This window comes from Hippocampus bargibanti, linkage group LG09, assembly GCF_051943395.1.
Source record: "Hippocampus bargibanti isolate YZ-2025 linkage group LG09, ASM5194339v1, whole genome shotgun sequence".
NCBI classification, from domain to species: Eukaryota; Metazoa; Chordata; class Actinopteri; order Syngnathiformes; family Syngnathidae; genus Hippocampus; species Hippocampus bargibanti.
The window spans coordinates 19,668,599-19,694,000 of NC_142742.1; the positions used below are offsets into that span (position 1 = coordinate 19,668,599).

The 25,402-nt window shown below is 40.6% G+C and overlaps 2 protein-coding genes across 2 annotated transcripts in view; one reads left to right on the forward strand and one right to left on the reverse strand.

Annotated features, from left to right (window-relative positions):
- The window catches only part of rbks (ribokinase), a 42,445-nt gene extending 22,085 nt beyond the window's left edge, over nt 1-20,360 (forward strand). The window contains exons 8-9 of the mRNA XM_089004657.1: nt 3,160-3,348; nt 19,130-20,360. Coding sequence (XP_088860783.1) covers nt 3,160-3,348; nt 19,130-19,303 — 363 coding nt within the window. The 3' untranslated portion in view covers nt 19,304-20,360. The remainder of the gene's footprint in view (nt 1-3,159; nt 3,349-19,129) is intronic.
- mrpl33 (mitochondrial ribosomal protein L33) lies at nt 19,444-22,843 on the reverse strand. Its single transcript, XM_089004659.1, has 4 exons — nt 22,723-22,843; nt 22,383-22,401; nt 22,196-22,302; nt 19,444-20,605 (listed from the first exon to the last, which is right to left on the reverse strand). The coding sequence occupies exons 1-4, from the start codon at nt 22,742-22,744 to the stop codon at nt 20,556-20,558; spliced, it is 198 nt and encodes a 65-aa protein (XP_088860785.1). The 5' UTR covers nt 22,745-22,843; the 3' UTR covers nt 19,444-20,555.
- Nucleotides 22,844-25,402: the final 2,559 nt, after the last annotated feature.

The following is a 25,402-nucleotide window of genomic DNA, read 5'->3' on the forward strand; positions in this document are numbered from 1 at the left end:
CCAGACTTCCTCATGCAATGCCACAGCTCTTCTCTGGGCACCCTGTCATACGCTTTCTCCAGATCTACAAAGACACAATGCAATTCCTTCTGACCTTCTCTGTACTTCTCTATCAGCATTCTTAACGTCTTGGCTATGCCTGTACAATGTATCGTCATAAAAGCTTCCGCCTCCGTAATGTGTTGTGCACAATTGCCTTTAATTTTGCCTCTATTGCAACAAAGGCGTGTGTGCGTGCGTGCGTGCGTGCGTACGTGCGTGCGTGCGTGTGTGTGTGTGTGTGTGTGTGTGTGTGTGTGTGTGTGTGTGTGTGTGTGTGTGTGTGTGTGTGTGTGAGCATTTAATCTTGTATGACGACAGACAGAAACCTGGTTTTATTCTTGTACACAGAGGGATTCAGGGGGGGTAGATTAATGCCCTGGAGTAATGCCGATGACAAACAAAATGCCTTTTGTGTGTATGTGTGCGTGTGTGTGTGTGTGTGTGTGTGTGTGTGTGTGTGTGTGTGTGTGTGTGTGTGTGTGCGCGCGCGTGCATGTGTCCTTGTGTGCGTGTGCGTGCGTGTGTGTGCGTGTGCATATGCGTGAGCACACGTATGCCTGACAAAACTGCATAGCTGCGAGTACTTCAACAGTGATATGTGGTTTATTTTCGAACTTGTCTAAGGTCACGATTCACTTTGATACGACACAAAAAAAAACATAAAAAGGACCAGATTGGTAGACCGCCATTTGACACGATTGTCAGTCTTGCTTGAACCCCTGCCCGCAAGGTTATCTGGCACGCACGCCGCCCAGATGCGTGTTCATGTGTCTGTTTGCCTGTGTGGTCTCACTGTAACCAGGGTGCAGATGGACTTGGCGGGGGCAGGGTGTGGGGAACATCAGAAGGATTATGTACAGGCGCTCCCTTTCATCAAAAGCTCCCAATATATGTTGAAGAACTTTCTGAGAGGGTCGATGACATCTTTCACGTGCATCTGAGGATCTTGCCTGCCCAAAAGAAAGCCTGGTCTTATCTTCGGCCCAACGGACAGAACAAAGAGAAGACCGAACGGTGTATTCGCTCAACCACTGAAATAGTGACGGAAAGTCACTCCACTTGTCAAGTGAGGGCAAATGAGCTCCTCCTATTGAATTTGCTTCCTCAAATGTTTAAAAAATAAATCGACCATAAGCGACCAGAGCAGTACATTGTTGAGAAGGACTGCTGAGAAAAACATTGAAAGCAGATTTGTTTTAGCGCCATCTGTTTAGGAGTTTTTTTTCTTCTCTATATATTTTCCGTTTTTAAGAAACCACTAGTGATCTCCTTACAATCCCGGGAAGAGTCTTGCCTGAAGGCAGCCAGTCTGTTTAACAATTGTCAGGCCTAATCATTCACAGCGACCTGTGATTACTGTGATTGAAATATTGCCATGGGAACCTTCAACTGCTCTAGTAATGTGTTCACATGATGATTGTGGCTGACTGACGATGATTGCGTCCAGCATTTGTCATGTGGCTGAATAGTATTACGTTCTCCACTTTGACCAGAATTTCTCGAAGTCCCAACACTATACGTCCTTGTTTCTCCAGTTCTGTTAAAGAGAGAGAGAGATACAGACAGACAGACAGAGAGAGAGAGAGTGACAGAGATGTGGGTGGATGGATGGATGGATGGATGGATGGATGGATGTTAGGTAGGTACTTAGGTAGGTAGATAGATAGATAGATAGATAGATAGATAGATAGATAGATAGATAGATAGATAGATAGATAGATAGATAGATAGATAGATAGATAGATAGATAGATAGATAGATAGATAGATAGATAGATAGATAGATAGATAGATAGAATCTTTCTAAAGCTCGCTAAACACACATACGGCATCGCTGTTTTTCATTTTCAAGTATGTCTTCTTTTCAATGCATTTGACATTTCTTTTAATTCACAAGCTGATGCCTGTCACAATGGTTGCTCAGGCATTTTTTAAGTCATTGTCCCCCACGAGTCAGAGTGATTTTTCCCTCCGCAGTCTCTGCTACAACCCACGTAGGCTATTTGTTACACGACATAAAGCGCCCAAATGAATTGCTCTTTGACAGCTTAACACAAAGACTGTCTGTGTCTCTGCATAAACATCTCCACCTTCCGTTACATTAATAAATATTCAACAATATTTATTGAGGAGATGATGTGTAGAAATGTTTTTGTTCATTTTAAAAAAGACACTATAAATTTTTATTTTTAAAAATATTATACCCATGTTGTTACAATGCTATATCCGTTTTATTTATTTATTGTTTTAAATGTAATTGTCGGTGAAATTATCGTACCTGCTACTCAAACAAGGCACATTTAGCGAATGAACTTTTGATTTTGAATAAACGAATGATTATATACATATAACAAATGCAATGCTCTTTATCATTTGTGGGAATACTGGATGTTGTTTGTGAAGAACTTGGTGGTCGGCTCATGTGTGTGTGTGCGTGCGTGCGTGTGTGTGTTGTCTCTCTGAAGCATCAAAGCTTGATAATGCACACAACTAAATTTGCCTTCTTGCCTTCTCTTAGTTCGCCGCAAGGTGTCAACTGCATTTCACACACTGGATTTATAAAATAAGAGTTACTTAATATTTTCCCATCAGAGATATCAATGAATATATTCACCCACGCAGTATTCAAATTCTATAAGAATAAAAAAAAACACAAATGAACACATTCAAATTCGATAAAATATACAAAATAACATTCATTGCTATTTTTTTCTGTCGTCTGAAGCACCTGTCACACATGTACAGACTCCCCCCCCCCCCAAAAAAAAAAAAAAAAATTACAAAAATCGTTTCCCATTCAGTCACTTTGCTGACAGATACAGCATCACAGTAAAATATTGTTCCAACCCCTCTCCAAAAAATGATGAAAAATAATGAAAAATTACCACCACAGAGTGCTGAGAGATTACACAAAGCCTAGACAAGAAATGTCTGTCTGACTGTACCCGGGATGCAATTAGAAGCTGACTCATTCAAGAATGCTCACACACAAAAGATTCACTGTCGAAAATAAGGTCTGCATTGCCAATAAATATTGTCTAATTTAAATACAGTGATAACCCTCTTCTGTATTCCGATTGTCTTACGAATCTTCAATCATTTCTGTGCCTCCATGCAGGCTGAGCTGCTGACAGGATCATCAGTAAATAACGTGGAGGAGGCACGTCGTGCCACCCAGGAGCTGCTGAGGCGAGGTTGTGGCACAATTATTATCACCTTGGGAGCCCAGGGATGTGTGGTGCTGGAGGCGCCCGAATCGACCTCCAAACATGTTCCAACTACGCCTGTCTCTGCAGTAGACACCACAGTAAGATCGACACATCATTCGGAACGTATACCGACGACCATATCATTTCAAAAATTCACAATTAGTGCAATAAACCTTCACTGATATGGATATGGATCGCGATGTAAAACTATGATGATCATAAAGGTTATAACTAATGGAATATAAATAATGTAGCTATTAACAGTCTAGATAAATATGTATGTATGGTAATAGTGTGGTAGTTGTAAAAGAAACATTCATGTTATTATTTCATGAAGATGGTGCAAAGACTACCTGGTTCCACAAAATGCTGCACGACGACAGAACCACATATGGATCAATGATCAGTGTGGACGTCTCATTTCACATCAATTTCTCATTGACAACATTCAACATTCAAATACATACTGCGATTATTCTTACAGTTATGTCCTGTCGTAGATTTTTTAAATTTGTGAATTATTTCATAAAAAAGATGGATGGATGGATGGATGGATGGATGGATGGATGGATGGATGGATGGATGGATAGATAGATAGATAGATAGATAGATAGATAGATAGATAGATAGATAGATAGATAGATAGATAGATAGATAGATAGATAGATAGATAGATAGATTACAATATATATTATACTACAAACAGTACAGTAAAATTCACAATTTAAAAAACATCAATGACAGGACATAGAGCAGGGGTGGGCAAACTTTTTGACTCGCGGGCCGCATTGGGTTCTAAAATTTGACAGAGGGGCCGGGCCAGGAGCATTTGGAGGGAGTGTTTGGGCCCGAAATATAAACCTAAAGCATTAAAGGACAACCGACGCCTTCTGACAAGTTATGTCCATAATTTATAAAATCACTTCAAATGACTTTGACTGAGCGTATTTTACAAAGATTCCACAGCATATAGCTATAGTTTACGTTCTAAGACTCGCGCTGAATATTCATGAAGTCTTGTTTTCGAGCTGATGACGATCCCCATGTGACGTCACGTTTGGACCGCCCCTGACCGAGAAAGCGACACACAATGCATTTTGGGTACTTAGTTTGGTCTGAAAACTTCGTGTTGATGGCGAAATTAGAAGGAAAACACATAAATAACGCCATGGTGAATCGTTGTGTGTTGCACCAAGACAACTATTTGAAACAAGCTGACAGAAATTCCCAGCTGACAAATCAGCCCATTTCCAACGGAGCTTGGGCGCAATCTTCTGCATTTTCTGGGTGCGACATTTCCCCCCCTGATGCCTCAAAATGACACGGAATAAATTTTTAATCGATTGCAAACATGTCTGCTTTCCTCTTCAGAACTATTTGAATCATATTTATAACTGGATGAGTAACAAAAAAAGCATCTTCTCCGAATCTGAAGCCATTGTTTTGATTCTCGAGCAAAGCAAGATGTCTTGGCGTGACGTCACGAACAAGGGGGTGGGACCTTCTGAAACTGGCCATTTCCGGATTCATTTTGAAGTCATTTTTATTGGTGTTTTTCATTTAACTAAAAATATCAGCCTGCCTGATTTGGGTATTTTAGATGCTATATAAACGTTTTTCTGATGTCAGTTGGAAACAAAAAAAATGGTGCCGGTTGTGTACAAACCTCATAGCACAGTAAGAACCCAATTTATTAACTGTCTTTCAAATGTGAAAAATATCCCTGATCAGTTAATAAATTTGTCTGAAGGAATATGGCGTTTACATACTATTTTGCAGATACTTGGAGGAGGAAATGGAAATAGATTAAAATAACATGCACTGTGATTTATCAAGATTGCGTCTGTTTTTAATAAGTTTTCATTGAAGGGGCAAAGTTAAAGAAATCAACATTTATTGGATTGGATTGGATTGGATTGGATTGGATATGCCTTTATTAGTCTCACAGTGGAGAAATTTACATTTCAAGAAAGTGGAATCACTTTCAACATTCAAAACATATTATTACACAACGAAATATTCAAGCTCAATAATACCTACTTGTGTTAAATTCCGCCAAATCATAGATGGTTTGTCCTGACCGCGCGCTCAACAAACTCCTCACTGACGCCCTCGGCGTCACGCGCAAACAGTACACGTGTACCGTCGCCGAGCACACAGACATAGGCTACCTGCAGTTGAAATTTGCATACTCTGCATGGCAGCCAATCAGAAGCCTGCTTCTTTCTTCCGGACTTTATCAAGCGTTATAAAGTCGTGCAATTGCATGTCATTTTCCAAAATAGATGCACAGAACCTCAGCCCAGAAGAAAGATTCGAAAGAAGCTAACAACATATGTGACGCTACAAAACGTACATTTACATTAAACCGTGACTGTAAAGTGTACGTGAGACTCATGAAAGGGGCTTAGTGGCTCGTAGGAAGCAATGCAAACGTTGCATTGTACACCACAATGACAATCGACTACTGCAGCAAAATTTACAGCCATGCACATTTACCGTAAATTAAGCAAGGTAGCATGTGTAGTAGGTACATTCTTCATTTAAAGAAAAGACTTCATGGTTGGTGACAATGTTTTTTTATGTGATTGGTTGTCTCATTGTGCTTCAAGTTGTGAAAAAATGGGGCAGGCAACTTTTCAGTTATCTGCCCTGTTGTTCGCTAACTTTTTGTCATGAGTTTCAGACACTGTTTTTACTATAATTTGGGCACGTTCGGCGGGCCGGATTAAAAAGCCTAACGGGCCGTATGTGGCCCGCGGGCCGTAGTTTGCCCATATCTGACATAGAGTAACTCTAACAATAATCGCAGTATGTATTTATTTTATGACATCTGTGGATCACTTGAAGAACATGTGCGAATGAGTTTCCTTCTTTGTAATCTTTGACAGCGACCAGAAATGTTTGAGTTGTTCCACGTCGACCTCAGTGGCTAGGTTTCAGCATCTGCGTCTCACTTGTGATGTGTGATAATTTGTGTTTCCTGCCTCCGATGTGTTTGGTTTCTGCAACTTTTAATAGCTCATAAGTGTTTGCGTCATTGGTTCTGTTGCTGAGTCACCTCACTATTGAGGTTTTTATTGTGCTATAATTACCATGGGTAGTGACTCATCCCATACCACTTACACTGTATGTACTTAGAAACACCCTAAAATGTCTTGATAAGATAGGAAAGATAATGGATGTGTGTGTGTGTGTGTGTGTGTGTGTGTGTGTGTGTGTGTGTGTGTGTGTGTGTGTGTGTGTGTGTGTGTGTGTGTGTGTGTGTGTGTGTGTGTGTGTGTGTGTGTGTGCGCGTGTGCGTGCATGCGTATGTGTGTGCATGCATGTGCGCGTGCGTGTGTGTGTGTGTGTGTCTTGTGACACATGTGTGATTCATGATCATATATACTGTATTTTACCGCAATGTGAGAAAATGGTGCTTAAATTAAACTGCCGCGTCTCGTGGTTTTACCGAAATCACTCCTGGCATTTTGAGAACAAAGAGCTCGCCTTCTTAGGCGCTCTGTGACCCTCTTGTGCCCCGCATTGTGAAGTAGACAGACATTACTCGCATTATTATTCACTGCCCCCCTCCATCCGTTCGATTCCCCCCCACTCCACCAACACCATCCACTTCAGTGACTCACCTTTTGGGCCTGTATGCATCAGTCAGCAGAAAGCAACACAAACGTTGCTGGGGTAAAGGCGGCTGTGTATCCCCCCCACACACACAGACACACACGCATTCTTTGATGGACCCATAACTTGGGGGCGTGTTTAACTCTTTTGGACAAAATAATCCCTCTTCCAGTAAAGGCCTTTTACACGTTTACTGGAGTTGGGGTGGCGGTGATTGGTGGGGGGGCACTCCTTATCTGGGTTTACAATTCTTTTGCGCTTGTTTTTTGAAAGTGTATGTTTTTCGTTATGGATGAATCTTCTCTTATTACAGATGTGATTCATTTTCCAAGCAAGTGGTGACAAGTTTTAAATACTTCAAAAGGCACTAAACTTGTTGACCTTATTTTTTTGCGTTTTTAAATAACCGTGATTTTATTTTTTTGTATAATTCCACTGCAGCGCTTTAATATCAGTCACTTGAGGTTCTTTGTAATTGTATTTTGTAAGTGACTGCAGGGCTGAACATGCAAGGTGTTCTTATTCGGTGGTGAATCAAAAACATAGAAACAATCGGAACTCTGAGCATTTTTCGTCTCTTCCAAAGTCAAGAAAACCCCAATTGTCGGCTAGCTCGAATACTGACCAATTATCCTATTGTGTGGGGGTGTGCTAACTGCGATTTTTTTCCTACGCCTTTAATGTGCTTTGAAAATGGTCATGGCTGACATTGATGCAATAATTGTTAAACTTGCTTGAATTTAATAATCACATTTCCTGATCGGTGTGGACAACCTCAAATTCTGCTGACAAGTTAAGTCAAGGTAACCGTGATGCTACCCACGTGTACAAATTTTAAAATAAAAACCGACTATGGCTAATGCACTGGCGGCAGTGTATTATTTGGTTTTGAAGTGTATCCTTTGTATTGGTGCCGTGTTTCTTGACTACACACAACAAATAAATTGTCAACTGAGGCAGAAAAAAAAATCATCCATCTATCCAACCATTTTCTAATCCGCCTATCCCAGGGGTGGGCAAACTTTTCGACTCGCGGGCCACATTGGGTTCTAAAATTTGACAGAGGGGCCGGGCCACGAGCATTTGGAGGGAATGTTTGGGCCGGAAATACGAAACCTAAAGAATTAAAGGACAACCGACGCCTCCGAACAGGTTATGTCCATAATTTGTAAAATCACTTCAAATGACTTCGACTGGGAGTATTTTACAAAGATTCCACAGCATATAGCTATGGTTTACGTTTTAAGACTCGCGCTGAATATTCATGAAGTCTTGTTTTCGAGTTGATGACGATCCCCATGTGACGTCACGTTTGGACCGCCCCTGACCGAGAAAGCGGCACACAATGCATTGTGCGGTACTTTGTTTAGTCTGAAAACTTCGTGTTGATCCGTGTTGATGGCGAAATTAGAAGAAAAACACATAACGCAATGGTTGTGTGTTGCACCAAGACAACTATTTGATATTCGCTGACACAAATTCCCAGCTGACAAATCAGCCCATTTCCAACGGAGCTTGGGCACAATCTTCTGCATTTTCTGGGTGCTACATTGCTGTCATTGACGGCTCGAATTGATATTGGAGGACACCTTTAATCAATTGCAAATTGATGCTTTCCTCATTAGAACTATTTGAATCATATTCATAACTGGATGAGTAACAAGAAAGCATCTTCTCCGAATCTGAAGCCATTGTTTTGATTCTCGAGCAAGGCAAGACGTCTTGGCGTGACGTCACGAACAAGAGGGCGGGACCTTCTGAAAATGGCCATTTCCGGATTCATTTTGAAGTCATCTTTATTGGTGTTTTTCATTGAACTAAAAATATCAGCCTGCCTGATTTGGGTATTTTCGATGCTATAAAACGTTTTTCAGTGGGAAACAAAAAAAAGGTGCCGGTTGTCCTTTAAATGCAGTGTGTACAAACCTCATAGCACAGTAAGAACACTACAACCCAATTTATTAACTGTATTTCAAATGTGAATAATATCCCTGATCAGTTAATAAATTTGTCTCAAGGAATATGGCGTTTACATACTATTTCACAGATACTTGGAGGTGGAAATGGAAAGAGATTAAAATAACATATGCACTGTGATTTATCAAGATCGCGTCTGTTTTTATTTTCATTGAAGTTTTCATCGAAGGGGCAAAGTTAAAGAAATCAACATTTATTGAAAAATGGAATCACTTTCAACATTCAAAACATATTACACAACGAAATATTCAAGCTCAATAATACCTACTTGTGTTAAATTCCGCCAAATCATGGATGGATTGTCCTGACCGCGCGCTCTACAAACTCTCCACTGACGCCCTCGCCCTCACGCACAAACAATACACGTGTACGATCGCCGAGCACACAGACATAGGCTACTTGCAGTTGAAATTTGCATACTCGGCACGGCAGCCAATCAGAAGCCTGCTTCTTTCTTCCGGACTTTCGCAAGCGTTATAAAGTTATAAAGTCATTTTCCAAAATAGATGCACAGAACCTCAGCCCAGAAGAAAGATTCAAAAGAAGCTAACAACATGTGTGACGCTATAAAACGTAAATTTATATCAAACCGTGACTGTAAAGTGTACGTGAGACTTATGAAAGGGGCTTAGTGGCTCGTAGGAAGCAATGCAAACGTTGCATTGTGCACCGCAATGACAATTGACTACTGCAGCAAAATCTACAGCCATGCACATTTACCGAAAATTTAGCAAGGTAGCATTTGTAGTAGGTACATTCTTGATTTAAAAAACTTTATACTTCGTGACAATGTTTTTTAATGTGATTAGTTGTCTCATTGTGTTTCAAGTTGTGAAAAATGGGGCAGGCAACTTTTCAGTTATCTGACCTGTTGTCTGCTAACTTTTTGTCATGAGTTTCAGACACTGTTTTTACTATAATTTGACAAGTTCGGCGGGCCGGATTAAAAAGCATAACGGGCCGTATGCGGCCCGCGGGCCGTAGTTTGCCCATGCTTGGCCTATCCTCACGCAAGCATTCTTGAGCCTATCCCAGCTGTCTTTGGGTAGTAGGCGGGGGCCACCCTGAACCGGTTGCCATCCAGTCACAGGGCACACATAATCAAACAACCATTCCCGAAGAAATCCCACACAGCTACGGGGGAGAACATGCAAACTCCACACAGGAAGGCTGGAGTCAGAATCCAACCCCACACCTCTGCACTGTGAGGCAGATGTGCGAACCAAGGCCTGTCAACCTCATTCTTGTCGCGGCCACTTCCCTTAGATAGCCGTTAAGACAGTGAAACCGAATAAATGTTTCATCATCACATCCTATTACTTGTACATACACAAAAAAGACGATAGCTCAGTAATTTTGAAATCAGTCAAGTAGTTGTGCAATTACCCTCAAGTGAGTACAAACAGGGCAATAAAGTGATTGCAAAATATCACTTTTATTCATTATGTATGATAATTTTGGTACGTAAGAAAGGATCATGGAAGCTGACTCATTTTATTTGCCTTCGTGGGCCACATAACAAATGTGGCGGGCCTCATGCGGCCCCTGGGCCGTGAATTTGAACCATTCACGCACCTTACTGCCCATTTCCTCACTTTTTATTTTCTTTTTTGGGATAGATGGGGGGGAGGTAACCAAATTACAGAAAGTATCACAAAGTCCAAGAGGGTACTGAGATTTGATTTTTTTTTTTTTTTTGAGAGGCTGAACTTTAAAAGTGGCGCATAGAACAGATGATTATAAAAGCGCAGTTACTCTGTACTATTGCGGTCAGACCTGCTTAATCCACCTTATCAAAATGGAAGCTAAATCGAGAATGATATCATCTGCAACGCGGTTGTCCCTGTGAATAACTGTACAAGCCATGAGTATTTAGAGTTGCACGCTGATTCTGGGTCATGTATCGGGATTTTAAAAAAGAAAAAAAAGCAAACACTCAAGCCTCCCTGTTGTTATAAATGGAACACAGGCGTACATCTTCTCAGCTCAGACTCTGGGCTGTTTTGTGCCGGGAGTTTTCTGAAGCTGTAACTCACACAACTAACATACATGACATTTTTGGGACTTGGGTGGCCTCGGTCTGTTCCACTCCAGGAGGTCCAATCCGAAAGACTAAATGAAGGTAGACAGCCCTTTCTAATGCAGACATCACAGTTGTTACACGGTGGGTCTCGGCAATCAAATTAGTCATCTGTTGTTTTGTTTTTTTTACCCCTCAACTGTCTCAGGGACCATGGAGCAATTGAATGATTTCTTCCTGGAATTCAATGGTCGAGGGAGAATAACGCCTGAGCCTTGCATTCTTGTACCGAGCACAGTCTGGGTTAGGATGATAGGAGGAAGGGGAAAAAAACTGCCACATCACTTGGTTTTAATGGATAACACGTGGACAGAGCAGCTGCTGTCTGGCAAGACAGATGTTTGTCCTGTCTACTGCCAGTGTGTGTCTTGCACAGCCCCGCGGATACGTTTGAAACACGAAGGCATTCAAGATTAAGCTTGCAGATGGATCAAAGATACAAGTGGGCAAATTGGTCCAATTAAGTGTCTGTTTGATCTGTGAAGCTTCCTCCCTTGTTACTTCCGAGTAGTTGTCCCCGGCTGTTTCCGGACAGAGAAGCCACTATGAGTCAGCGTTGCCCTGAGTTGATCTTGGCTCTCCTGAGGGTGCTTTTCCTTCACAAAGGCTGCAGACTTCAGGAGTCTGCACCATCTGTCAACTGCTGTCAAGACAGCAGTTGAGATCACAGAAGGTTGAGAAAGGGAGTCGCTGCTTCATGAACCTCTGGTGGGAAAAAAAAACTCCCATCCAGTATTCCAGTTACCAGACAATATACAGTGATACCTTGGCTTACGAACTAAATTGGTTTCCAGACAGAGTGTGTGAGGCGAAAAGTGTGTATCCCAAAAATTATTTCCCATAGGAAACCATTAAAATGAGAATAATCCGTTCCCAAGTACCCATAAAACATACATTTCTACTTTCTAATTTTCTAAGCCTTAAAACTACACATAATATACCTTGTTTTATGTATAATAAATGTGCTATGGTATTATAATTAAAGAAATAAACTGTACTGTATAATAAAGTCGTTTTATTTACCGTTGATGGTCGTGAATGGCTTGATGGAATGGAGTGCCCGGTTTCATCAGCATTAAAAACTTGATGAGGAACGTAGCCTTCTTCTTTCTCCATCTTGAGGAATGATCCCTTGTAGGTGCTTTCTCTGTGATAATTTAACCTTGCTCCTCATCAATTGTGTTTTGTTTAGCTGCGTTGATAGCTTTTTCCTGATTGATGGGAATTTTATTCTTGCAGTCTACACTCTGCCTTTTAAATATCAAAGATGAAACAAGTCCAAATTTCATTTTTCTATCCATTCTCTGACTGTCTCTCTGTCGTCTGCCTGTCTCTTTAATGTTTAAACTACCTTCTCTCACTGCTGCGGTCTTGACCAATCACGTGGCTTTAACCGAAGACTGGGGGCGGGGAATAGAGGACTGTTAGGGTAATTCGCCATACAAACATCTCTAAACATCGCTCTGTAATCTTTGTTTACATTTTGAACTTCCTCGTATGTCATATCCTGCCTTCCTTTACACGATGTCGCATTTTTATTACGCCACATCCTGTCGCGTCATTACTATGCGCCGCATAAATACTCCTGCAGCCCGTTCGTCTCTCTCTCTCCATGCGCTCCCTCCTCATCGACACACAATGTCTCCAGCTCTCCCAAATTAAATCAACTTTCTGTTGAAGTCCTGGCTCCCTGATGATTTAACCATCGATCTCCATCAACACCCGTCGAAGCAATGAACCAAGGGCGAACGATAAAAAAATAACCCAACAAGGACAAAAACAGTTGGCTGCCATTTTCTTGTTAGGAGAACTGGCTTGTTCGCGAACGACACATCACTCATTGTGGCAGCTCCGTGTGTATCCCGAAAAATTGTTTGTGTGCCAAGGTAAAATGTTCATAAATTTAACATTCGTAAATCGAAAAGTTCGTAAGCCAAGGGGTTCGTAAACCGAGGTATCACTGTAAAAGGTAAGTGGCACCTCTCAGGGACAACTGTGTAAAGTATAAAGCAGAGCTAAAATGATTGGCGATAGAATGAAATATGATAACAGATATCAGTGATCAGTCGCTGTATTTGGAATACACCACGTGCAATTATGCAGATGTCCTTGAGCACCTCAAAGTGTCTGGTGCTGGAGATTATATTGGTCAGTAACAGTGGTTCAAGTGAGTACAGAGCTGGAGCGACATATTATACAGAAAAGTCTCATTATATCGATATCGGTTATATCGATAGTACTGCTTATTACGATACTATTTCTATGAACGCAAGGAGAAAAATTACATGCCGCAGGATCGGATATATCGATAGTCCGGTTATATCGATATTTTTTTCCGACTCCCGAGAATATCGATATAACGAGACTTTACTGTATTTGTATAACAGGATGCTGTTCAACAGGTTTGTGCAAAATTGCAAAGACACTATGCCGTTTGGGTTACTGTTTAGAGAGTTAATAGCTAGGGGGAAGCTGTTTAAATATCTGCTGGATTTGGTGCACATCGATCAGTAGCGCCTGCCTGAGAGGAATAGCCTGAAAAGGTGGTGGGCAGGGTGTGGAGGGTAGGATTGTCCATGCCCTTGTCTTGGTTCTTGCAGTGTGCAAGTCCTCAAGACTGGGTAGGGTGGTGCCAATGATTTTTTTCCGCCGTCCTAACTGTCCATTGAAGTCGTATTGTGTCCATCAATGTAATACGTAATATTCCACCAATGTAATATCAACCCTTTCATACATCCTGTAACCCGATAACACGATTAGCTGTCCACTGTTGTAACCGCTGTCCCTGAAAGGGTGAATCAGAATTTTGCAGAAAACATACAGTCTGAGAGTAAGAAAATGGTTTGACTTGAATTCCACCCCCACATCCCTCATTGGGATGTGGGGGTGGTCATAGGAACTTCAATTCACTCTTAGCAAATATTTGGACTTGATCGTGTATGTCCACTTGACAAATCCACCAAATGGTGACTAAATCTATCTAAACTTCTCACAATCACCGCTGCCATTATCATTTCAAACTCAAGACTGCGCGTTTGAAGAGAGCACGCAGAAGAAAGTCACAAACGTCAAGCAGTGTTGGACGGAGGCGACCCGCGCAAGCATCACTGCTCATCCGCGGTGAGCACTTGTGTCATTTGATTGACAGGCCTCCAGATCTAACCTTCACCAAAGTGTGTCGAGGGCAGTGGCAGCAGGGGCTAAAGGGGGCAATGCTTGTCAGCCTTGTTGAGCTTCATACCGTTAATCCACTTGCACGTTCATCTTGGAGAAGGAGACGTTAGTGAAGCGCACTTAGGTGGGGGGGGAGGTTGGACGTCAGCTGACTTCAAGTTCGGATTGGAAAATTTAGGACAAAGACTCGAATGCATATTGAGACATGGATCAATACAATAAATGCCTAGATTAAGGCCACGAGGTATTGTCCTGACATCCCCTTATTTTGTCATCAGGATTTACACAGACACCATTGCAGATTTCTGTGAAACTTCATAGTGGGCAAAAACTCATGAAAATTTGCCCGTTGCAAATTTCAATAAAAAAGCAGGTATAGAATTAGACATTATTTTTTTTTTTCATCCTATATGCCACAAATGTCAAACTTGAGGCACGGGGGGCAGATCTGGACCGCCACATCATTATATACTATTTTCATGATGAGGAACGTAGCCTTCTTCTTCCACCAACTTGAGGAATGATTCCTTGTAAGCTTCGGCAGCTTTATCGTTAGAACTGGCTGCCTCACGGATCTTACCAATCGCGTGCAGCTTGAACAGAAGACTGGGGGCAGGGTATAGAGGACAAAAAAAAGCCGGCTGCCATTTCCAGCTCCTGGTTAGGAGCTCCAAGAACCGGCTCGTTCGCAAACGACACATCACTCATTGTGGCGCTCCGTGTGTTCGTAAGCCGAGGCATCACTGTACTTAGTTTTGTCTTATGCTGCTAACTGGAGTTCAATAATCTGGTCAAGAATTAAGCACTCAGACTGTGTGCTGCAGCCCAAGTGCAAAGGATGGCGCGTTTGCATGTGGTGTAGGGGAAAATGATTAAACGTTATTTAGTCATGCCTTCTCTATCTCCCGTCCCTGATTGGCGAATTTGTCACGCAGTCACAAACTACGGGATAAAAAATAATTAAATTACAGACTTTAGATATGATAATTTGATGACTTTGGTGGATCATGGTCTTAATATTCTATTGCCAGGTCAAACACACATTTTTAATCTATCAGCTCTGTCGGGCTTTTGAAAGCTCCTACTTCTAAAATAATCACATTTTAGGAGACTCAACACTCAACACTCATCCATGCATTCCAAAAGTGACCAAGCCATTTAAATTAAAGGACAACCGACACATTTTTTTTGTTTCCTAACTGACATCAGAAAAACGATTTATCGCACCTAAAATACGCAAAACACGCAGGATGATAGTTTAGTCAAACGCAAAACACAAAAAAAAACTATTTACATTTGCCCAAAACTACCAGTAATGAGCTCAAAACTGGAGAGATTCAGAAAGTCCCGCCCCCTTGTTCGTGATGTCACGCCAGGATACTCCTTCACAAACTGCCTTGCTCCAGAATCAAAACAATGGCTTCAGAGAGTTCAGATTCGGAGAAGATGCTTTCATGTTACTCATACAGTTAAGAATATGATTCAAATAGTGCTAAAGAGGAAACCATAAATGTTTGCGATCGATTAAAGAAGTCCTTCCGTATCAATTGGATCAAATGGAATCTGGACTCCAATGTAGTGCCCAGAAAATGCACAAGATGGCGCACAAGCTCCGTTGGAAATGGGCTGATTTGTCTGCTGGGAATTTGTGTAAATTTACACCTTCTTTATGCGTGTTACCACAATTGGCTGCAACACACAACGATTCACCATCGCGTTATTTATGTCGTTTTCCTTCTAATTTTACAATCAACACTGTTTTTTTCAAACAAAAAAAGTACTCAAAATGCATTGTGTGTCGCTTTCTCGGTCAGCGGCGTTCCCTCCGTGATGTTACTTAGGGCATTGTCATCAACTCGTAAACAATGCTTCATGAATATTTAGCGCGAGTCTTGAAACGTCAAATATAGCTACATGTGGTGGAATCTTTGTAAAATACGCTCAGTAGAAGTCATTTGAAGTGATTTTACAAATTATGGACGCGACTTGTCCGGAGGTGTCGGTTGTCCTTTAAATCTATACCAAAATCTCAAGTACTTACTTAATATACTTAATAAATAACAGTGACATTTTGCATCATTATGTTACCCTGTTTAGTGACTTGAGCAATCATTGAACAAATACTTGATCGCCACGTCATTTTATGTGACCTGCAAAAGCAGATCATATGTGTCAGCATCTCTGATTTATTATTCTAAAATCTGTATCGAAATGTCACAATGTTGTGTCATGAAGAACATTGGGATTTTGCATTAATTTTCCAACACTGTTTACACTCACTCGAACAATATGTCAACAAACAACAAAAACTGTTGAATAATAGTCGAATAATAATACGATGTGATGATTCAACATTAATTCAGGCCTTCGAGGCAAGTTGTAACTCCAAAGCAGCTTGCGACAAAAATGAGTTGGTGGTAGTATTTTTGTCCTTTTCCAAATCCCAAAGAGTTAAAGGACAACCGACGTTCCGGACAAGTTGTGTCCATAATTTCTAAAATGGCTTCAAATGACTTCTACTGGGCGTATTTTAATAAGATTCCACCGCATGTAGCTATATTTTACGTTTTAAGACTCGCGCTGAACCTTCAGGAAGTCTTATTTTTGAGTTGGTGACGAGTCCTCACGTGACGTCAGAAAAGGACCGCCTCCTGACCGTAAAAAAGACGCATCGTAGCGTCTTTCCATCACGTCAATGTATTTTGCTGTACTTTTTTTTTTTTAAACCCTTGTGTTACATCCAAAAGCCACCAGCAGAGGGAGTCCAAGCTCCATGAAAGGAATGTATCAGTCTGGAAACGGGCTGATTCATTCCTCACAGCTCGGTGGCCATTTTCTTGCCTCTTTTTGGGTGACACACCCCCCCCCCCCCTCACCCGTTTGCCTCAAAATGACACGGAATAAATTCTTTAATTGATTAGAAACACCCTAAAATGTCTTGATTAGTCAACATACTGCACCAGTGATGTGCGGTGAGCGGTGAGGTTCATGGCTGGTGAGGCACTGACGTCATCACAGTCAGATTTACAAACATATGAACTCTACAGAGTAGCTTATTCACCATTTGATTGGCAACAGTTAACGTGTTTTGTTTAAAATGTCATGTCAGTATTCTTTATATAAACTGTAGAATAGAAAAAAAGAATTAAAAAATGTTATTGTGTTACCTTTACTTTTAAATGACGTCCATGCGCCGCTCCTTCTGAAGAAAGGCATAGATAACTTCTTTGTAGAAGCCTTCCTTATCTTTCGTCAGTTTTAAAAGTCTCTCTATTTCTTTCAATTTAGATATGTAATCCTCCATTCTGAAAATAAGGCCAAGCAACACGAAAAAATGACTGGATGGTTGCACTTAACTTGCTAACTGTTTACTGTAGCTTGCTCTCACTAATTCTGTTATTCTGCAGCCGAGGAGGCGCAAGAAGAATCTCTAATCACCAGCGCCCCCTGTCGTGAGGCAGGAGAACTGTGTGCCTCACCTATGCGCACAGTTTTGATAAAAAATAAAATAAACACTGTAGTACACTGTTTATAATGTAAAATGACTCTACATTATATATACCAGCTAAACTGTAGAAATTTAGTTCATATACTAAAAGTGTTTGAACACTTTAATCGCGATATGCAGAGGGACAGCAATGCAGTCTCACTGCAGAGCAAGCCAGCACAGTTAGCATAGTCATTGCGTAATCCATGGTGAGGCTCAGCCGGCTGCTGCCTCACCGCTCGTCTCGACTTAGTATTTGAACGATAAATGCGAAAATTCAGCAATTTTGAAAAAAAAATGGTGAAGTTAAATGGAAAATAACTTTAAAGTACAAATCACTAAATAAATAACTTTCATTTATTTTTTCATTTGATATTTCCATGATGACAGGTGAGGCACAGCCTCACCTGCCACCCTTGACTGCACGTCACTGTACTACACTGATGGTTGCGCACTTCCAAACTCATGAGTATCTTCACTGCAGTCTTAAAGTGTGAACAAAGACCGGCGCCTCAAACCAAACCAGTGAAACGACATCATCGTTGCCTTAAACACTATGCTGTCATGGCCCAGCCTAGCTACCAGTCGGGAGACATAAACACAACACGGAACTCCAACGGTCCTGTGAAATGTTTGCGCTCTGATCTCACTCTTTCCAGCATCTCCACAATCCAGCAGTCACACCCATTGTGCTGACCAGAGAATGGACCCATTTCTTTTGGAACTGTTTTACCTTGCCTTCAAATCTCTGTTCCAGAACCTCACTGACCGTGGGGTATGTCACCTTTGTCTGACCTTTCGGACTTGGTTGTGTTTTGAGTTGTTTGCCTCGTGTCTCTCTGAACAAAATTTGACAATGTGTTCATTGGCGAGGCCCTGCAATGGTTACGCTGAGTGTGAAAGGGGGGGGGGGGGGGGCAGACCGGCATGTGCAATATCTTTTGAGAGCCAAAGCGATGAGTAATCGAGTGGACTTGTGAGAACCGGTGACGGTGGCGCAGGGGTCTGTATGTGCGGTTTTAGAGGAGCAGGTCACAACATGCCATTGTAACTTTTTCCCATCAGAACTATTGCTCCCTGACACACGTACTCACGCGCACACACACCTCCTTCAGAGTGCAGACAGCACATTACATTTGTATTAAGAGAGAATTGTCTCTGTCTGTCCTAAATCAGAACTCTTCTCAATAGACTGGTGGCCACAGCCAGAAAAAGGTTAAAACTCTTTAGTGTTAATGAACACACAGATTCAAATGGTCCGTTTCCTTGAACACCAATTTCCATCTCACTGCATGGTAAGACATGGTTCAAAGGTCATGTCACAGCACCCCCTACTGGTGACATAGTTAAAAAACCTAACGTTCTCCAACCATTTCACCAAATGACAAATAATATAAACCAACCACAGCCAAGTCCAGCACCATGTTTATGAACAATGTTGCAAACTATGTACGAGCCACGTCTGCGGCGTTGAAACTGTGCACCATTTGTGAGACGACTAACATGAAATGAAGCCTGTTCCTGAATGTCTTCTTGCCAGGGTGCTGGAGACAGCTTCATTGGAGCGCTGGCATATTACGTGGCTCATTATCCCACAATGCCATTGGAGGAGATGGCCCGGAGAGCAGGTCAAGTGGCAGCGGTCAGCGTGCAGTCCAAGGGCACGCAATCTTCATACCCACATAAACGGGACTTGGGGGCTGAGCTTTTTTGAGAGCAGCTCAATCTATTCCCATGGGTCTCACTGGACACAGGAATGTGCCCTTTTTAATTATCATGCTGCTTTACAGCAATCTGAACAACCATTCAAAAACGGGTTTGACTGATTTAAATGTACAAAGAAGCAAGCTAAAATGGCACACACACACAAAAGCATTTATTTGTTGAAAAGGATGCTCTTGATGGTCATTTTGTGACAGACAATTGACAAGGAAAATAATTGCCATCATATATTAATTACTCAAAGGACAACCGACGCCTACGGGACAAGTTGTGTCCATAATTTGTAAAATCACTTCAAATGACTTCTACTGAGCGTATTTTACAAAGATTCCACCGCATAAAGCTGTATTTTACGTTTTAAGACTCACGCTGAATATTCAGGAAGCTTTGTTTTTGAGTTGGTTAACGCCCCTGACAGAGAAAGCGACACACAATGTATTTTGGGTACTTTGTTTGGTCTGAAAACTTCCGTGTTGATGGCGAAATTAGAAGGAAAACACATAAATAACGCGATGGTGAATCGTTGTGTGTTGCACCAAGACTACTATTTGATACTAGTGGACACAAATTCCCAGCAGACAAATCAGCCCATTTCCAACAGAGCTTGGGCGCCATCTTGCGCACTTTCTGGGACGCTACACATCACTCCTGATCGCTCAAATTGATACGCAAGTACTTCTTTAAGTGATTGCAAACATTTATGCTTTTCTCTTCAGAACTATTTGAATCATATTCATAACTGGATGAGTAATAAGAAAGCATCGTCTCCGAATCTGAAGCCATTGTTTTGATTCTAGAGCAAGGCAAGACGTCCTGGTGTGACATCACGAACAAGGGGGTGGGACCTTCTGAAACTCGCCATCTCCGAGGTCATTTTGAAGTAGTTTTGGGACACTGGTGTTTTGCATTTGACTAAAAATATCAGCCTGCATGTTTTGCGTATTTTAGATGCTATAAAACGTTTTTCTGATGTAAGGAAACAAAAAAATGGTGTCGGTTGTCCTTTAAATTGTTGTTGATGTCAAAAAAAATGATAAAACATGAATAATTTTGTCATAAGAACCACTTTATAACAATGTAGAATCATAGCTGAGAGCTTCTGTCGTCCTAAGCTTGGTGCAAGTGGGGAACCAGACATTGACTTCATTATCTGCAGCTTGATGTTTTTGCTTTTTTGGAATCCAGGAAGCAAATAATCTCTTTTTCAATGCTGCAGTTTTATTGTCCATGTGTTGAGGTGTGTGTCAAACAGATCTGATCTTCCTCTTTTCAAAGAAGAGGACATGCTTGTTCACTGCAACAAGAGAGAACAAAATAATTGGACAGACCCAAGAAAATAAGCATCACCGTTGATTTTACTATCTTTAGCAAAATTACTACATTTTTCTCATAAACAAGGGTACTTGTATTTAAAAAGCAATTTAAAAGGCCAGTGAGACGCCACATCAGAGTTCCGACAAAATGAATCGATGATCAAGCGACTTTGAAAGAAACAGCGTGGAGAGTATCTGTGCTGCTGTTGTCACACTAAGACCCTGCCCCCCCCCCCAAAAAAAAAAAAAAAAAAAAAAAAAAAACAAAAAAAAACACTGGTGGCCAACAGTGTTGAATAAACGTGATAATTCTAATAAAAGTCCCAGGCTTTATTTTTGTGTTGGCACTCCCCATATTCTCACTGCTGTTTAACTGTGATGTTTCTTCTTGTGTTTTAGTTTCCTACACTAAGGTTGATAATTTGTGTTTAATATGTAAATCTTATCAACTACCATTGATTATGTGTGGGGAGGGAAAATAGGTTATATCGGAAAAAAAGTAACACGCTTTCATTGCTGCATAAAAAGAGAATCAATCACCAGAGACCACTTCTACCCGTGCTACCGGCCGTTTCGCCGGTTGCCATCTTGTAAGGGTTGAAGCAGACGGATCCGAACAAAAAAAAAATAAAAATAACATGATGGAGAAAAGGAAAAGTCAGCTTGGGGTCTTTCAAATTGGGCACTACGGATTGCTTTCTACAACGTGGTTAGTAATGCACACCGAGGGTCCCGAAAGAATGGATGATGGACCGGCAGCAAGCCACACCAAGTGAATTTTAAATCATTTCATTTACATGAGGCAGATCTTATTTTGCTTTCGTGTTTGCAGAAGTGAATTTTATTTCCATCACCATTCAATAAAATATACATTTAAAACTTCCATATTGATTTCAGTTTGCAGAGAGAAACAATGAACCCCCCCACCTCTAAATTTCAGACCACGGATCTACAGTACATTTTAAAAAGAGATGGCTTGGACACCATTTCTTTTTAAAACATATTATTCATACTCATTTCAAAAAGGTTGACTTTTTTCTACCACATCAGGTTTTCGAGTTTAATTCTTTATTTATAAAAGCTTTTGCAATTCAGCTAATACCACACATTGTTGTTAATAGCTGTAAGCGCTTTAGAAAAATACAGAAAAAAACGGTTGTCGTGTATGTGAAATCTAGAGTTGTTTAGTTTAAAGAAAAAGCTGACATTTTTGTCAGCTTTATTTATTTAGTTTGTTTGAATGGCAACGAGTAGTTAATTGTATCTTTTGCTTACTGAGAAAGGTTTCCTTTTTCTGCCTGTTACTATACGGTACAGGCATCGAAAGAAAAAATATATTTACCATATAACAACAACAAACATTTATAATGAAATGGTAATTGTTGAAACAATAATTCAATTGACACACTTGGTACATTATTTGGCTTTTAATCGACAAAGACAACCAGTAATTGTCTTTCCTTGGAGTGAACCTTTATTTAATCAAAACTCGTGACCACAAAATTAATACAGGTTAAACTGTGGCTTTTGAGACCTGTTTTAGTTGTAATTCTTATACATACAAAACTTACCAAACGGATCATTTTTTCTGAGCACCAGTTTGTCTCTGAGACGGTTTCTCTTGGTGTTGAAGCAGTATCCCGTCCCAGCAGCGCTCATCATCTGCACAAGGATGGTCCTGGCAGAGGGTAGACAACATTCACGTGAATGCCTTGATTCAGGAACTAAGAATAATGATGTCGATCATTTGACACTTACTTTGACTTCGACTTTGCCACTGCAAAATGAAAAGAAGTCAAATCAATATTAAGTTAAGTCACACATCCATTTCAAGTGACCTGAGGTGTTTATAAATGCTGCTGGGTTCTTTATCGAGGACAATTATAGATTAGGATTTAACACAAGTCAAAATACACCGAGGCGTAAAAATAAACGAGGTCATGAACACATCACATACGTACTTAAGTGTAAATAACGTGAACATTTACACGAGGAGGAACTACCTTTCAACTATCCTAGCATGGTAACGCTAGTTCGTAAAATGTGAAAGTAATACACACGTTTTTGATTGCAAAAAATATATGCGTCATATACTTACAGTTCACTGAGGTTAGAAACATTTTCTCTCACAGAATAAAAAAAATCGAGAAATAGCAATGAAATGTGTCGTATTAATCAATGAGTCAAACGAGTAGGTCACAACGGAATATCTACTTCCGGGTCAGCACAATTTGTAATTCCGCTGGTTTTTTTTTTTCAACCAACAGCATTGGAACAATCCAAATATTATTATTCAAAATATTAACGTGAAATTAAAATATATAACCTTTTAATACAATTAATTCGAGTTGGGGTTTCTTTAATTTGAAAAAGCAAACGACGAATAACATTGTGCTTTTTAAAGGTGTTCAATCGGGTTCCTTTGCGTTCGCTCAGAAGGAATTGCCGTCTCTCGCAAAAATTACGATAACACTTTTTTTTTGGCAAATGATTTTTTTTTTAATGAGCTTTCGTGTACTTCCGAGTACGTTTGGTTTTCATTTTGTTTTAACTTCACTGCCTCCCACCACGACAGCTTTCACTTTGGTACGTGTTAAAAATCAAGACCAAATTATAGTACGTTATTAAAGAGATAGATATCTATCAGAAATGTATTCAACATGACTGTCTTGACAGGATTTTGTGGTGCTGGTCGAAGGCTTAATCAAAAAAATAAAGTGGAACAGTTCACTTCTCCGATGAGAGGAAAACATAAGAGCGCACTCACGCAGACGTGCACGCGTGGTGGACACGCGCGCGCACGCACGCACGCACACACACAACTATAAAAATGAGCTTTCAAAAAAGTATTATTTATCGTTTTGCTACTGAGCATTCCTTTAGAATGTTTTCATTTAAACTGTTATTCTTACGCACTTTCATAAAAATAGACTACTGTATACTTGTCCTTACATCCAAAACATTATTCTGCAAAACACCTGTCTCATTTCTATCCAAAACAATTAACAAGGCAAGCATGGTTGCATTATTCTTCCTAAAGGAAACTAGGATTTATTTCTCACCATGTAAAAGATGTTTGCATTTAAAGCTCAAACGTAATCAAAAGTCATTAATTGATTCCATATCTGCAGCTGAGCATGCCGCTCAGAATCTCTGAGTGAGACAAGATTGAGTTCAACTGATGTGAAGGTTCCAATGTTATTTTCCTTTTTAAAATCAAATATGTACTTGAAGAGACCAGCAGTCTTCCTCCAGCCCAAAGATTTGCTCATGTCCACGTTTCTATTTTCACTGTTCCAGTGAATTTCATTCAGTCTTTATGTATCATCATTAATAAAGACTCGTATGATTTGGAGCCAGATGACTTTTGGGCCGTCGACGGGGTGAATCCAATCAATGGGCACATACATTATAGACAACCATTCCCTTTCACATCTAACGGCAGTTCTCAACCTTTCATCTGTTTTTGAAAAGTGAAGCGAAATTAGAAAAACTCCACTCAAGCACAGGGAGAACATCCTAATGCCATACAAGAAGGTCCGAGACCTTCAAGAAGTACAGATGACGGCTGAAGAAACCTTTTCATCGATGGCCATACAAGAAACTTGGAACCCTCAAAACGTATATCAGCAGAAGCAGTCAGCAAGCATGTTTCCAAGAAAGCAATAGTGTAAGTTTTATCTAATTAAATGAGATATAATTGATAATTTTTGCTTTATTATTACTGGTTTTGGAGGAAAAACATGTCAGAGCAAAATACCGTATTTTCTGGTGTTTTAGGCGCAACCAAAAACCTTGATTTTCTTCAAAAGATGACCTTGATTTTCTTCAAAAGATGACCCTGCGTCTTATACGCATGTACGCCTTACACGTTAATTAATATTGAACCACAACAGGTCTCGCAACTACTATTAGCAGCCACTGACCCCATTTCTCCCTTTTGTAGAAGTAATATTTAACCCAAGCTTCAACTGTAACGTTTTATAAAGGGGTGTGCCTTATATTGGGAAAACTTTTACCTATTTCTATTATACACGGTATTAGGAAAACGTTTTCTCATTCATTCGTCCGGTGCGACTTCTACAGCAAACAATACAGTACACAGGATTGGAAATCATACTGCGATCCAACAGGTCTGGCGCTATCTATCATTTATAGCTGACGTTGATTATGTTGTGGGTCATTTATACCTGTGTGTAAAAATCCACACAAAACAGTCAAATAATACGGAACATCAGCAGCTATCTAGCTAGCTATCTATTAGCTATCTGTCTAGCTCAGACATGGGCAAACTACGGCCCGCGGGCCATATATGGCCCGTTAGGCTTTTTAATCCGGCCCGCCGAACTTGCCCAAATTATAGTAAAAACAGTGTCTGAAACTCATGACAAATAGTTAGCGGACAACAGGGCAGATAACTGAAAAGTTGCCAGCCCCATTTTTCACAACTTGAAGCACAATGAGACAACTAATCACATTAAAAAACATTGTCACAAAGTATAATTTTTTTTTTTAAATCAAGAATGTACCTACTACAAACGCTACCTTGCTTAATTTACGGTAAATGTGCATGGCGATAGATTTTGCTGCAGTAGTCGATTGTCATTGTGGTGCACAATGCAACGTTTGCATTGCTTCCTACTGTCACGTTTTTGCGAGGTGGTGATGGCGGGTTCGGATCCCAAAAAGCAGGCAGGAGGGAGCAGGAGGTTGTTTGACAAATTGTATTAAAATAAAGTCAGCAGGAACAAAATGTAAAACATCAAAATGATCTGAAT